Source organism: Homalodisca vitripennis, chromosome 1 (assembly GCF_021130785.1).
Source record: "Homalodisca vitripennis isolate AUS2020 chromosome 1, UT_GWSS_2.1, whole genome shotgun sequence".
Taxonomy (NCBI): domain Eukaryota; kingdom Metazoa; phylum Arthropoda; class Insecta; order Hemiptera; family Cicadellidae; genus Homalodisca; species Homalodisca vitripennis.
The window spans coordinates 100,540,664-100,556,110 of record NC_060207.1 but is presented as its reverse complement, the minus strand read 5'-3'; the positions used below and the strand labels follow the sequence as shown (position 1 = coordinate 100,556,110).

The 15,447-nt window shown below is 34.5% G+C and overlaps 1 protein-coding gene across 2 annotated transcripts in view; it reads right to left on the bottom strand.

The window, feature by feature from the left end:
- Positions 1 to 3,393, bottom strand: part of LOC124367590 (dystonin) — a 389,529-nt gene extending 386,136 nt beyond the window's left edge. For both annotated transcript variants that reach the window (XM_046824584.1, XM_046824679.1), the window contains exon 1: positions 2,491 to 3,393. In XM_046824584.1, the coding sequence (XP_046680540.1) occupies positions 2,491 to 2,611 (121 nt within the window). In that variant the 5' untranslated portion in view covers positions 2,612 to 3,393. The remainder of the gene's footprint in view (positions 1 to 2,490) is intronic.
- Between the last annotated feature and the right edge of the window lie 12,054 nt (positions 3,394 to 15,447).

The window sequence follows — 15,447 nt, the reverse complement described above, 5'->3', positions numbered from 1 at the left end:
GACACTGCTTACTTTTAACCCTCCGTCTGGTTATAGTCACTATCAGAATGATGGGGGATTCTTCTTTATAAAATTGCTAGGTATCTTAATACATTAATTCTTTTAACTACGTGATGAATAATTCCAACGTTGATTGTTATTGCTATCTTTATAAGATGTAGAAAACCCTAAAGTAATAAAAAAATTAATTTATCCAAGGCCCAAAAGTTTACAATTTTTTGATAAAATGAAACAATTTATGACATCTTTATATTCAAAATTCTTTTGCATCTTTTTTTACCAGTATAAATAAGTAAAAAATTGTTGCTCCCTATAACAATTATTTTCCTTTAGCTTTACTGTTTTATTTGAGATAAAGTTTAAAACCCTATTATTTTACAGCCAAAGTATAAAACGATACGACGTCAGCTATGACCACGTAGACTATCCCTGTCCGCTGACAAGGAAGAATATTACTCATGTAAATTACAGAACATGAGTTATACTGTAAACATAGGAGTAAACTGAGGAATATTAATAAAAAGCAGTTAAAGCCCAATAACACAAAATAAATAACTATAAATCATATTAAATACTCGGAAATTTTGACTCGCACAAAAAATACACATATTTGTAAACGGCATTGAATTAGATTTAAATAATCATACATCTAATATCTCACATGTACAAGTTTGGGGTTAGTCGTTCATTTTTAATGCGTCCCACACAACTCTTTTGGAAAAGACAAAACAAGAATAATTTACAAAACTTAAGTTGCCTAGTTAAAACTTCCCTGATTTTATGCGCATTTACTGTAATAGTTAAAGCATATAAAGACACAGGTATTAGTTATTTAACAAAACTAAATTTATTTTAAGTTGCACATTGGATCTGAGGTTTATTTTATGATATATAAAATAAGTTGCTAATTAAAACAAAAAGTGAGCCAGTTTTATTGGTTTCCATCTTCATTACATTTATACTTATATTTTTGGTCGCAGAATAAGGGAGATGTTTAATGTTAATTAAATAATTTAAAAGCATCCAATCACCTTTAAGTTGTTTCGAGATTTTTTATAGGTCATTCGATACAAAACTTACACAAATATTTTCTATACGGTACATAAAGATTTAAATGGCCGCTCATGATTATAAGATAGATAATAAGAGCTTGACAGTGTTTCTCCACCTTTCCACTAATTGGGTAAAGAAAGCAAAATAAAATCAGTTTTCAAAACCATCTTAAAGCAGTGTGATAAAATCAGAGTTTTAAGAATTTTATTTTAAATGACGATGTTAAAAGCGTGGTCTTCACATGGTCTTTCGATCCGCTATAGACATTATTTTTAGAGTAATGCATTTTAGAAAATCAATATAATTTTAAATTAAATTTAAATGCCATAAAAAGAACAGTAATTTATTTTTTTTTTAACTTGCCTCAATTTGTCCTTTGAAGTGAAATTTGCAAAATATGGCACAAAATCATATTTTTAGTGGAAAAAATGTTGTACTCGTCGAGAACTCAATTTTTATAATCCAGCCATGCCAAAAAACAAGCCCTTTGTCCCCCTGACCGTGGGGTGCCTGGGGACGCCACGTGCCCTACCGAGTGGACCAGCTGATGTATTGATTGTCAGCTGGCTGAACGTAGGGTCACAGCTGGCGTAAGCAAGCCCTTGGCGTCGGTCGCGTACCGTCTAGCCCTACATCCGCATCGATACTTCCTCTCGGCACCTTCCGTCGGCGACTGCAGCGCGTCGGCTGGAGCCGTAAATAATTTCCGTCAAACGACACTCGCTAAGTCAGCTGGCCATTCGCCAGCAATGTCGGCGACAATCTTGTGTTTCCGTCTGTTTACACCGGATATTTGAATATTCTCTTACAACAGTCAATTCCGAAATAGTCGAAAAACCAAGTCTAAGAGCATCGTCCTAGTAATCGTAGAGTCAAAGATACACAAGAAAATGTATTTCATTTACTGTAAATTAAATAAAAAAATTATTGCGCCGTGCTGTTTATTCACAATAAAAGGAATGCATTATAGAGATTTTAGAATGTTCTGTAGTTTGTAACCAATATTTCGCATATACAATAAGAGTGGTTCGAACTCATTTACGACTGGATGCTCATAATTTATTTGGAGTCTTCATTTTAAACTATAACCTCCAACAACATCCAAAGCAGATCAATGAAAATTATTCTACTGATACTTGCAAGAGGGTCCTATAAAATAGGTATTGATTCTGTCGGTGTAAACTGTTGAAAGTGATAACACAACATAGCTTATTTAAAAAAATACAGGGCTTCATTAGGTAATTTGCAAAATTATTAATAGCAAGTCTAATATTAGTTATACTATACTACATGTTTACTCATACCAACCATACTTTTATTTACAACTAGAAACATTATCATTAGGTCGAAATAACTCTTAACACTAATAACTACTAACTCTCAACTAATAACTCTTGGTATGTAAAAACATTTTGCAAAGTAACATTACTCACAGACCTGCTATCCTGAGAACAGCTCTGTCAGCCGGGTCCAGCTGCAGTATACTCAGGGGTTTGTCCTTCGCCCACTCCTTGAGGCTCTGATCAGAATCGAAATCCATCTTGTAGGTCCTATCCATAGTTCTGCATGGTAAACACCGTTCAACGTTCACTTCCACGGCACAAGCGCGGTCACTGCGCTACCTCCGCACGAGCTTTCCTCTGGGGCCCATCGCTTGAGCCGGCAAGTGTATGAAGAAATGTTATCACAAAAGTATTTAGCTCTAATCTGAAAGCACACAGTTATCAAGCGGGGGACGCACTGATAAGAGCGGAATGACGGCGCACCTTGAACTAGGTTTGTTTTGGCCCCCAAAATCTCTAACTTCCGGCCTCGACTTCTTCCGTCGCCACTTCTACGGCAGGTGATTACTCTGTTTACACGGCATCCGCTGAAATACCCGGTAGTTGCGGAGACCGCCACCGCAGCGCTGGCGCCACGATCAATGACGACGTCTGGGAATACCTATCTGTCAACGGCTCGCTTGTCCACTAATTTAGATGACAAGTAAATCTTTAACGTTTTACTTAAACACTTGGCAAATAATAACTAACTTAATATTACATTGTTAAGAAAAATACACTGAAGCAGCACACAATAACAGCCCACAAACTAAACACTACAGTTTTAGGTTATGTTCTATCACAAAAACAACCCTCGAATCGATAAAAAACACTTCTTCACAGAGCGGTCTTTTGTTTTACATCCACGCCCCTCTTAACGATTCTTATGAGATAAGGTCACAAACAAATCACATTATATGGTAGAAGGTGCGAGTAAAGGGCGCAAAAGATGCGACTAACGGAATTCTGGCAAGTATAGACCATTCGGCACTGCGTCGCACCGCCTCTGCAGCTCTAGCAGCCGACAACACTGGCACTGGCGGCGAGTGACGTCACACCAGTGCTGCCAACGCAACAGCACCCGCACATCACAGCTGATCGCTACGTGACAATAATAAGCCGGCAGGGCGATGGCTGCCAACTATTTTGATTGTTACCGGTTCGCATCAGATATGGTCAGTTTTTGGTTAAGGTCGTGTTCTGGAAATTGATATAGAATAATAGTTACATAAATAATTTATTTGTGTGGACTATCCTACCGATTTCTAATAAACTCGATTTAGTTCTATAAGCCTGAATGTTAATTTATGTAATTTTTAATATATTACATCATTGTTACAGTAGAAATAACATCTCCGTTCTCTGATTAATATTTGCTTGAAATTAGTTTTGTTTTAGCTCATAAAATTACATTTAAGAAAAAAGTGCTTGTACGTAAAAGTATTGTCGAAATAAATACCGTAGTATAATTAAAAAAATAAATAAAGATATTCGTATTATTTATTTTAAATTTAAAGCTATATTACATATTTAATTTAGTTTTGTTATATCGATAATAGAATATCTTAAAAGTGAACTTATAGTTATGAAGAGATCCTGAAGTTTTTAAGTAATTTGGATAAAATATGCCCAAGCTATACCAAAAACAATAAATAGTAACTTACATAAATTTGAAGTAATTTTTCATCGCTCACGTATAAAGTCACGTACATAATCAAGTATAAAACACGAAAATATTTTTGTTGTGTGGAGAATTTAATTCTCTACAAATTGGTACATTCGTAAAAAATGCGTTTCAGGCAATTTATTGCTCAACAACGATATATCATTGTAAAACAGCCAAAGGGTTATTCCGATTTGGTTTTGAAAATTCATCTTGTCTTTTAAAACATTAAACTAAATTGAAATGTGAAAGTTCCCGTTTTTATGCGAAAGATTTGAGAGTTACTATAATATTTGTATTAAACGTAATATTAGTATATCATATAATTTTTCAAGTAGAATTTAAATAAATTAATTTTTAATAGAATATAAACTAAATACGATTGATTAACTGATCAAATTTTCTTAAAAACTATACGGCCTTGGACCATGAAACTAGGCACAAATATTCTTTATAGGCTCTACATGCGTACTAAGAAAGGATTCTAAAAGTTTAATATGTATGAGAAACAAAGTGGATGTTCTGCATGTTGCCTACCTCAATTTGGCGAAGGGGCTCGCTGACTCCTGTTTGTTTTCTTTCATATTATTTGTTATAATCGGTTTCCATACAGTTGTATTCAATCGTGTATTTTAATTTTAAAATAATTTAAAAAACTGCTATGGTGAATATAATCGGAGAGGTTCACCAATATATAACAGCAAAATACGAATGACTGACTGGTTATATTTTCTCAAAAACTATAGCCTCTTGGACTATGAAACTGGACTAAAAGATGCACAGTAAGTTGATGTGCAATTTAATAAAGGTTTAAAAAAAGGTAATAAAAGGGTTTTTTTACGGTGAAGGATCTTTTTTCTTATACGACGTTTTAGTCTCATAGTTGCAATATCAATACTCATTACTAAGATTACCTCTCTTAATTTATTGAACATTTTAAATTTAAATATATAAAGCAATGCTGCTTTTGTATTTTTGAGATGGTGAACAACCTCCTTCTATAACTATAGAAACGATGTGGTTTATGGATCTCATCTGAACCTGGTTCCTGTTACCTAATGGTAGAAGTGTATCTGGGCGTAAATATAAGAGTATATTTTAGTCTGATAAACTGATTAGTTATCGCAATTAGTTTTAGAGAAAATTACTATTAATATTTAGTTAATTTATTTTTCGTAATCCTAAGCAGAAAAGATCGTAGCAGTCGCTGTTTCATCATCTGGAATTGCAGCCGCGTGTGTTGGAAGGTGGAAAACTGCGCATTCAGCATTTAGTTGCACCTGAATTCTTAATACTTCAATGTCCAACATTGCAAAACAATCCAACCGAGCCCAAACATGTTCTTCCAGAATGATCCAGAATGTCTGGAACGAGTGCACTATGGCACATAAGGGAGGATTTGAAGCTTTGTACAGCACTCTCCAAGACATGCTTAGCTGGACGTCAATTGTAGGGGAATTACTGTTGCTGGATCTCAATATTGATAGGGAACCTCATCCCTCCTACAGGCGGACACAGTTTACCAAGCCCGTGTTCTCATGATTACTTCTAATTATCAATTTCAATTTAAAACTCCCAAGTCCGTCTTTGTGTTTCTATGACAGTGAACAAAGCCAGTTTCTCCCACGACCAGAGCGCTGTATGTGACCTGCTCTCCAGTAAGTTCTACTGACTTTCATGGTGATTCTGCAAAGTGAGTTTGAAAAAATGAAGAGTACGTAGAAGTTTCAAGATAATAAACTACAAATAGCAGTGACTGACACGTTTATTACAGTATTCAGTAAACAGTAGTAGTTGGCACTTAACAATCTAAGCGAAACAAGTTTATGTTTTAATCCCGTAGCAAAACACTGGTATTATGCTATAGTGTACTGAAAATTGTCAGGTTGCAATGTTCTGTTTGTACGCAATGTTACACATTACCATTTGTTATAAGTATAGGCCTACACGAAACATCTTGTTGTACAAAACAGTTGACTATAGCCTAATAATGTAAACAATGTGTTAAACAAAAACTATAATTACTATGCCATAAACATAAACTGATGGCAGATTTCATTAACTTCATAGCCTATAACAGTTACATCACGTTTTATCAATTTGCAATATGTGAATAATTTGCCTGCGTAAATTACTTTCTATTTTGCGACATTGTGAACTTCACTGTTTCATGGAACACTTCGAAACACAAAAGACAATTGTGTCAAATATATGTTCAATTATAATAATAATAATGATAACTTTACCAATTTCACTTGTTCCCATTTTAGTGCATGCGTTTTACAGCATTTGGTGATGTTTTTATATATATAAATTTTTGAAAAAGCCAATGTTAAGATTGATTTCCAAGTTTAAAATGGTTTAATTCATTAGCAATACATTTATCCATTTTACCATGTACATATCATTAACCATAATTCGTCCAAGAACAGACTATAATGAGCTGCTCACAAACATTTGACATTTTATCCTTAATTCAATATGGTTTATTTGATTATCAACGATATTATCTATCTCATTTTATTAGGATTTTGTATAATTCACAAACAATGCCTCGTAAACCATGACCTTTAGTTTATTTTTGGTTATGGTTTACGGAATTACATGCACTAGACTGATCCTAAAATACACAGGCGTGTTTTGCGTTTATATATAAAGTAACACGCTTTAAAAATTATTTTAACCGTCATATTATATTCAGAGCAGAGATGTAGCAAATATTTCTGTACGACAACCTCATTGTTTTGAGTATGTTATTAGCATCGATATTTTTTACGTCCCTCCAACAGATAGACAATCTTGGCCTATTTATTAATTAATTAAAGCAGGAGATTTGCATTTGTCGTCTGCATTTATACGTCGCAAGTCTCATAAAAACATTTTATCGAGAATCATGCCTATGACCTATGACCTTAACATGCAGTGCTGGCGTAAAAATGATCGCCCTCAAAATCAAGTAATTTAGTAGCAGTGTTCAGATTTACCGAATAGCAACACCATAATCATACATTAAAATCTGGGCTTGATTCCCGCCATTTACGATTTTGTAACTGGAAGGACAAGCAGTTGAAATTGCTAAATCTATCATTACCAACTAAGATTATGTTATCCTTCAGCGATTAGCATGCATAATGTATTTTGTACCCTCAGGACACACGATGTCGTCGGCGCTCTGCTGACGTCAATAATGGGTATTCAGGTTTTTGTGATCTATTTTTCTGCTGCAGATAGTTTTTTTATCTAGCCATCAATGACGTATACAAATTCTTGATTAGTGTATTCCAGGAAAGTGAAATAATAAATTAAAGTACAACTCCACGTAGCATTTCGGTATGATTACTATTTTTAAACAATTGAAAGAGAAAAAAGGCAAAACGATTTCAGAATCTCGTTTGACTTGTGTTGGCTTTGCTCAGATGACACAGAGATCTGTGATATGATAAACAGTTGTAAATAATTACATCCTATATAACTTCTATACCACTTCTTAGTATACTTCAATATATTTTACTCCACTCAATATCTGTTTTTTACTGTTCTTAGTATCAGCGTTTAAGGGGAGTCCGAGTCCCTATCTTCGATAATGTTAACTAAATGCCACTTTTCTCAGCTCACAATGTAGGCCCCCTACCTACAACCCTGAAACTTTATATACATTTATTTTGACCTATTATCTAGACATAGGCATAAGAATTATTTAAAATAATAAAAAATGTAAAAATAATGATTAAAAAAATCGTATCAAAAATATACAAAAAACAATTTATTTTTTTTCCAAGCATATACTTGACATAAACAAAATTCCTTGTGTCTGTGTTTAGAATAATGTGTGAGACATATGAGGTAAAAATTTCAATGCTGTAAGATGAGCCTAGCCCGAGAAAAATTACACTAAAGTTTAAAAAAACACTACTTGTCGGAAACGTACAGAATAAATCAACTTTATTCGAGCCTACCTTTAATAATGTCCCGGGCAGTAAACAGAGTTGTCTGGGTCATCCTGTTCCTCATAGAGGTCTTCCAGCTTCCTCTTCTTTAATGTTCTGGCCTTCCTGATCTTCTTTTCCAGATCTTGAGCTGCTTTCTTAGCTTTACGAAGTCGAATTTTCTCTAGCTTGGTCATTGCTAGAACTAGGTTCATTCCCGGACTTAGGCCTAGCTGTTCCATTATTTGCACTTTACTTATGAAACCATCATTGAATGTACACACGGCACTAAAAACACCATATCTAAGAGTAGGAAGACTTATAAACACCCTTTTAGGAACCACAGACCAAATAACGTTATTTAGTGATTCGTTGGGGTTTTGCGTTTTCCCCTTCAGACACTTTTCTAGCAGGTTAGTTTTGGCTAAGTCCTTAAAAATTGGCCTTATCCTCTCCATGATAGCTTCTGGAAGGTGAAAGTGTTCCCTGTGATTATATTTTTTTTTCTCCAATAGTGATTTATTATATTTGCACCAGGTATCTTCTCCTTCTGGGCAAAGTATATGTACAGGACGTTCATTAGTTGACATGACATGGCTGTATAAGGCCCAAACCCCCTGATGCATAGCTTGTACACTATGTGTGTTCCTTCTTATGGCAAGTCCATAATAAGTTTGGAGCTTCTGTACTGCTGCAGTTGTCAGTGTATTCTTCCCAGTCAGTCCTTTCCCATCACTCAAAACGGTTTTGTCTGATCGAACTTTTAGAAAACGCGTGCCCATACGCTTTTGAACATGGCCTATGCATTCTAACTTCTCTATGTTTACATTTTCACCATAAACATGTTTTTGATTCACAGATGCATAGGCCTTAGAGTCCCCATCAGCAAGGTAAAACAAGTATCGAGCATTGTACAGGGCCTCTGACCTACTAAAAAGTTAAATTGCTCCGGCAACTTCCATACTTCCACTACTTCCATGATAGTTTGCTCCACAATATTCAACATGTTCATTTATTTCCCTCGCAGGACACACAATATTTGGACATGACTGAAATGTCTAGCACCTTGCCTGTATCAACAAAAGTTAGTGTCAAAACGCCGTTCAAAGATGTGTGACCCCTTTTTTGCCACGATCCGTCAACGGCTATACATAAGTCTCGAACACCATCATTTTTTTCAATTGCTTGCTCTACAGCTGCTTTCATACTGTTCTTGCATAGTGCTTCAGTGGCAGTACATAAAACATTCTCATACTTTGAGTACTTAGTGGGTGCAGGAGGAAGATTCAATGCGCCACAAATAATCTGACCTGCGGTGTAGCCTTTGCCAATTGAACGTAAACCATTCACTAGCCTCAAGTTTATGTCATAGAAATTTTCAGTCATGTTATTTATAACCTTCTCTATTTAGCACAGTTCTAAAAGGTTTGGTTTACTTCATCACAGTTAGAACAAAATACATGCAGCTCTGTTGCTAGACCTTCTAGTATTTTTTTTCTCAAAATTCGACTTGCGGTAACAAGGTTTACTCTCAGCTAAGTCATTGACAGTTTTGAACAGTGGGTTTAGATCAATAATGTCATATTTTAAAACTTATTCCTTGTTATCATAGTAACTAAAGTTACCTTCAACCTGGTATGTTCTTGAAGTGGATGGTTTATCAGTAACATAAGTAGGCCTTGGCTGAGTCTGTGTTGGTAGGCTACTTTCTGTTGTTAGGCCTACATGAGCTTTTGGCAATCCAACACCTTTCCTTTTCTTGAAACTACTCCTCCTGCTTCCTACTTTTTGTTTATTTCCCATTTCAAGTGAATAAATAACTATAACTGTTAGTAAGAAGAGTATTACTACACCTTTAGCACCTTATAACTCACAATCACAGTACATAACCACACTTCACAACAATAATATTTACTTTATTTTCCATCTGTCACTGAAGTAAAGAGAGACAAGTCAGCCAACATGAAAAGTAAAAATATATCCTCCTTAGTGCTTGATGAAAACGTTTGTGCACATATATAAAAGTAACAAACTGTATGAGTGTAGCGCAAGAGGAGTACTTGTTCAGGATGCAAGCTAAAAATGTCTTGGGAATGCAACGCAAAATTTATTTTTTAATATACTTCTAGATAAGCTATCGTAAAAGTTGTTACACCATTTTAAAGCGTATATTCTACAGAACAGTAAAACGCAATACAGTGAAAAATTTTTTTTTGACTTGGACTCCCCCAGTTCGGAATAGTGTAGTCTTTTAACTACGTTATGTTTTAAAACACAACATACATCGCTTATTATAACCTGTGAAATTCTGATTTTCCCATTTTCTCACCTATAATCAAGTTTAAGTGATAAAAAAGTAACATCCTAAAAAAAGTAATTCAAAGAATCAGATCGGGGGTCTCTAAGAAAAAAGTTAGAGTAACTGAGCGTAGAATCAAATTTTAGGTTATATTTACTTATATGAAGTCATCCTTTACGCCATCATGGGTTCGCATTGAACTGACAAAATGGCCATCGCAGGACGTTTTTGCAGACATTTCCAGTGATAAAACAGCTAACTCTATGTATAATCACGGGCATTTTACGCCTGGTTTGGCTAATGATCAGCAGACATTCGACGACATTATCCTATTTTTTAAAGTAATAAATTGTTTGGTATCGACAAATCGATTGACAACTAGTACTGTACGAGACGGCTGGAGCTGATCCGCTCGGCGCTCGGTGGCTAATTTCTTGGAAGGTCATCATTACCCATCAGAGTCACATATAATTCATTATATAAACAATTTTTGCGTAATATGCAACATTATATGATAATTACAGTTTTACTAACTGGTATCTAAGCAAGTTAGTTTCAATCACATCAATATGTCTATGAAGATAACCAAACACATAATACATTTTAATAATTGGAAAACAATTGGGTTTCGAATGAACACAATTTTAAAGGTGTTTCTATTTACGGATAATCTATATATATAAAAGAAAGTCGTGTTAGTTACACTATTTATAAGTCAAGAACGGCTGATCCGATTTGGCTGAAAATTGGTAGGGAGGTAGCTAAGAACTGGGAAAAACACATAGGATACTTTTTATCCCGTTCCCGATTCAGGATTCCGCCCCACTGGTCTCTAAAAGTTACGGAAATACCCGTAAGAAATGCATTACAGCAAACATATGTTATTAAGTGAAAGGGCCTGTTCAAATTGAATCAGCTGTTCTTTGTAAACATATATAATGCAACAAAAGAAATATATGTTTATATCATTTAATTACCATTTTAAATTTCTTTACATTTATAGTTTTAAAGCATAGAGTAAGCTTAAGAGAAACAGCAAATTTTGTTTCAACTGTTTCTGCAATCACTGTTAGCATATACTTTACTATCCAGATAATACAAATCAAATTTTAATTTTTTACAATTCAAAGCAGTTATCTCTGCATCTCCAAGTCAGATACGTACATTATTTGCTATCATCATTTCGACATGCTTTCCATCGAACCCATCTAACCTGTGGCACAAATACAAGGATAATATGGCAGAAGATATTTTACATCAAATTCGTGTCAGTTCAATAAATTACGATCTTGAAATGAATGAGGAGATACATAATCGGGCCTTACTCTTGATCGAAGACATGAGTTATCTCATGTGTGGTAGTTTATTAGTCAGGTTAGGAATGCCAGCGCTAAATCGTTAAATGAATGACGCATTTAATCGAGAATTGGAATGGGAACGTGAATATGATCACCAGGAATTAGATTTAGTAGTTCAAACAAATGTGCCCCTGATGAACCCCCAACAAAAGGAAGTTTATGATACATTAATGAAGGCAATTGATGATGGAAACGGTGGTTTATATTTACATGGTAGAACTGGTAGGACATTCCTCATGTCAGTAGTTTTAAGGCCGGTATCGACAGTGCGAGGCTGCTCGCTGCGAACGCCTCGTGCCATCTGCCTCATGGTGAGCTCTTCAGCTAGCAGCTAGTATTATGTATAAACGAAATTCATTTCATTTCATCGGGATAAGCAAATTGTCATGATTGAATATAAAATATTTATATAAACTCCTGTGTAGTTTGAAGAAGTACTGGTATTTTACATATTATTGAGCTATAATAAGCCTCTGAAAATTTCTAAAGAACTTTTCTACTCATGGTAACTATAACTATTCTTTGACGCAAAAATAATAATTATATCAACGTCAGAAAAAGAGACTGAAAGTCATCACTTTCAGAGTTTGTATACGGTTATTTGATGGTGGTATAACATTTATTTATGTTTATCACGATCGGTTTTAAGTGTGTTAATCTAAGAAAAATATGGCCTTAGAATAAATTATTATTTTATATTTTTAATCCTTTTCATTGCTTCCTTTGTCCATCTCCATCACACCTAGACCGGCTAATGGGCGATTTTTTAAGAAAAATGTATCTATCGGTTTCAAGGAAAATCAACTTTTGTGTTTATATAATTAAAATTGGCTCTTGGCACCTAGATTATACAAAAATGTAGATTCGAAATAGCTTAAAACATCTTGTGACACCTTAATATTTTGTTTCTATCTAGTCAATTTTTAAGATAGTAAATTTTTAAAAAGCTATTTTATCGTTTCTATGAGTGGTTATTGGCGGTGACCTCTCAACCAAATTGAATTAGTTAAAGAGAAGATATGAAGTGATTAGGAATAAAACCAAGTTTACTCGTATTTTATGGTGTTCTGAGTCTAAAAGTATAAAAATTATATAGTTTTAAAGGTTATGTAAGGATCTGTAGTCCCAACATTGGACGGGAAGGATGGGAGATTGGTAATTTCGTGGAGAGGATAATGTACAAGCAGTCAGTTGAGTTTGAACTCTAGCTAATAAACATTTTTTCTATTATTGCGTTACCACACTACTAGATGAATTGGCAGTGTACTGTATATTCCTAGAATGTAGATTGTTGTATAACCGTATTTTTGTGGAGGAATACATTAATTATTTCATTTAGAATGGGACATACGTTCGTATAGAACATATAAAAATAATATAACTGTATGTTTTGGCATAACAAATTAATAGTTACATAAGATAATACTGCGATCTTAGACAGTTTCAACATCTTGGCGTAAGTTACCTGAAGTCGATTTGAATTATTTCCCTCGATAGTCAATTAATATCACCCGTTATTATGGTCCTGATACAAGGAACGGAAATTCCGGTAATAATTTACGATAATACGGAACATCCTGTGCGAGTGTGGGAAGGTTGGCAGCACTGGTTGTGAGCTGACTAGGACAAGCAAAACGGTGATGACCAAGCGGTGATGGGATGAGCTCATGGGTTTTTGAGAAGGGATGACGGTTTCATCTATTTTTGCGCTATACATAAATTGAATTGCTTTATACACCATAACTACCAATCTACCAACAATAAGTTATTATTCCTCGTTTTCGACTACGTTGTGTGTTCGATGGAATGGGTTGCGTTGTGGGTCCTACAAGATTATCAATGTAATCTGTAACTAGGATCTTTTTATCTTAAATGTACTTTTCTGTTAACGATTCTTGGCCACACTCACTCTGATTCTCATGGGCTAGGTAGGGTACGTTCACTCTGCTCCTGGGTCGTCAGTCTGCACTACAATGTTTTCAATATAACCTTTACCACCCAAACTCGATGGGTGAAAAAAGCATTTTATGAATTTATTATTAGGCCATTAGATAGGTTATTTTGTGTTTCGTACGTTTTTCTAAGATGTATTATTTTTATATCTTATATTAATATTGTTGCTTCTAAACTAAATAACGGATCCTTTTATTATTCGAGAAAACTGTAGTTTTAGTTTGCCAATACAAATTATAAAAAACGTTTATATAATTCACCACTACTCAAATCCAAACAAAGTTATACATAATTGTATTATGTACAGTTTAATATTAAATGTAATATCATTACTTCAAAACTTTGTACGATTGAAGTACATCAAAATTAAAATGAGTAAATATTATTTTTTAGAGATTATTTTAGGTGGTGTGATAATCCAGGTATTCGGCCGTATTATTGAATTTTGCTTTTTTAAACAAATTAGTGAACGATTTTAAATTACTTTTTTTTAAACAAGAAGAGACCGATTGTTTTGGTAATTTCACAAAGAATAAATTAATTCTCGGCAAATGTATATTCTGTGATAAAGGTTGATAACTGCAGTGTTCCAACATAATTATTTCCTTCATCATTATAATCATTAAAACTCTTGTAATTCTCTGAACTATGATATATTCATATAGGCTTACACCACTTTAAGCCAGTCTACCAAAATGGAGCTTAAACAAAATTTGTAAAACGGTATGGAAAGTGTAACTAACGCGGGGTTAAATAACATACGTCGTTATACATATAAACGAAATATGTAAATAACATTTTCGTACATAATATTGACATCTTTAGGAATATGAACCCGCGTGCAATTCAACTGTATTTGTCCGTCGTAGGGAAAGGGGTCAAAAGCGTCGTAGTCGCCCAGCTGTTTCCTTTCCCCGTTAGCCACAACAAAAACAACTCGACCATTATTGGCAGGCTTTGCCGCATGTTGTTTTGGTTAGAGCCAGTCCCCGCGTGCCTGGTTATCCACTCTTTCAGCATTGTTCTGTCACGCCATGGTGATTCATATAAAAGAACATGTAATGAGTTCATACCAAATTAGCACCCGTCGTACGGTATTGTAAGATTTGCTTGTTAAGTTTTCTAGTAAAATAAGACGAGTCAAATAGTGGCAGAGAAGTAAGGAGAATTATGTTGTATTTCTACTATTTTATGGATGTATTGGCCATCCCTGTAGCATACTTCGCTACAATATTGGAAGGAGTTTTTCTGAAATGTACCATTCAGCAGAATTCGCTACTGGTGTGCTAATGGTGTTTTGCCAATGGTAGTACTAGGCTTGAACGTCGGATTGGGATTTGAACTTGTTCCAGTAGAACATTTATTTTGAAGATTTATATTTTATGAGAGTAGAAGGTTTGAAGAAGAATCGCCTTCAGCTCCTCTATTGTGGTCATTTGGATGATGTCGGTAATACTAAGATGAGATTAAGATGATACTGGATACATTTTAATCTCGTGGAACAAGTTTATCAAGTCTCAAGAACAGTCCAGATGGATGAGATAGCTCAGCCATGTTCCAGACGACATTAAAGTTATACTGAAGGTGAAAACATATATTGACACGAAGAAACCTTGCTTTCAAGAAAGAGGTTTCAAGCACTTTTTCATAAAAAACGTTGTAGACCGTTAGCCTAACCCTGATGAAATAAAGTACATTTAGGTTTTATTTATATATTATGAAAGAACAAACAATCAAAAGCAAAGAAATCATGATCATGAACTTTTGTTTGCATTCTTGTTAGTTTTAAAATTAAGCAGTTTGCAGAGTGAGATTAGTTTAACTGATTCTCAACCTCCAAAATATTTTGTCCCCTCTGGAAAACTTCCGTTCT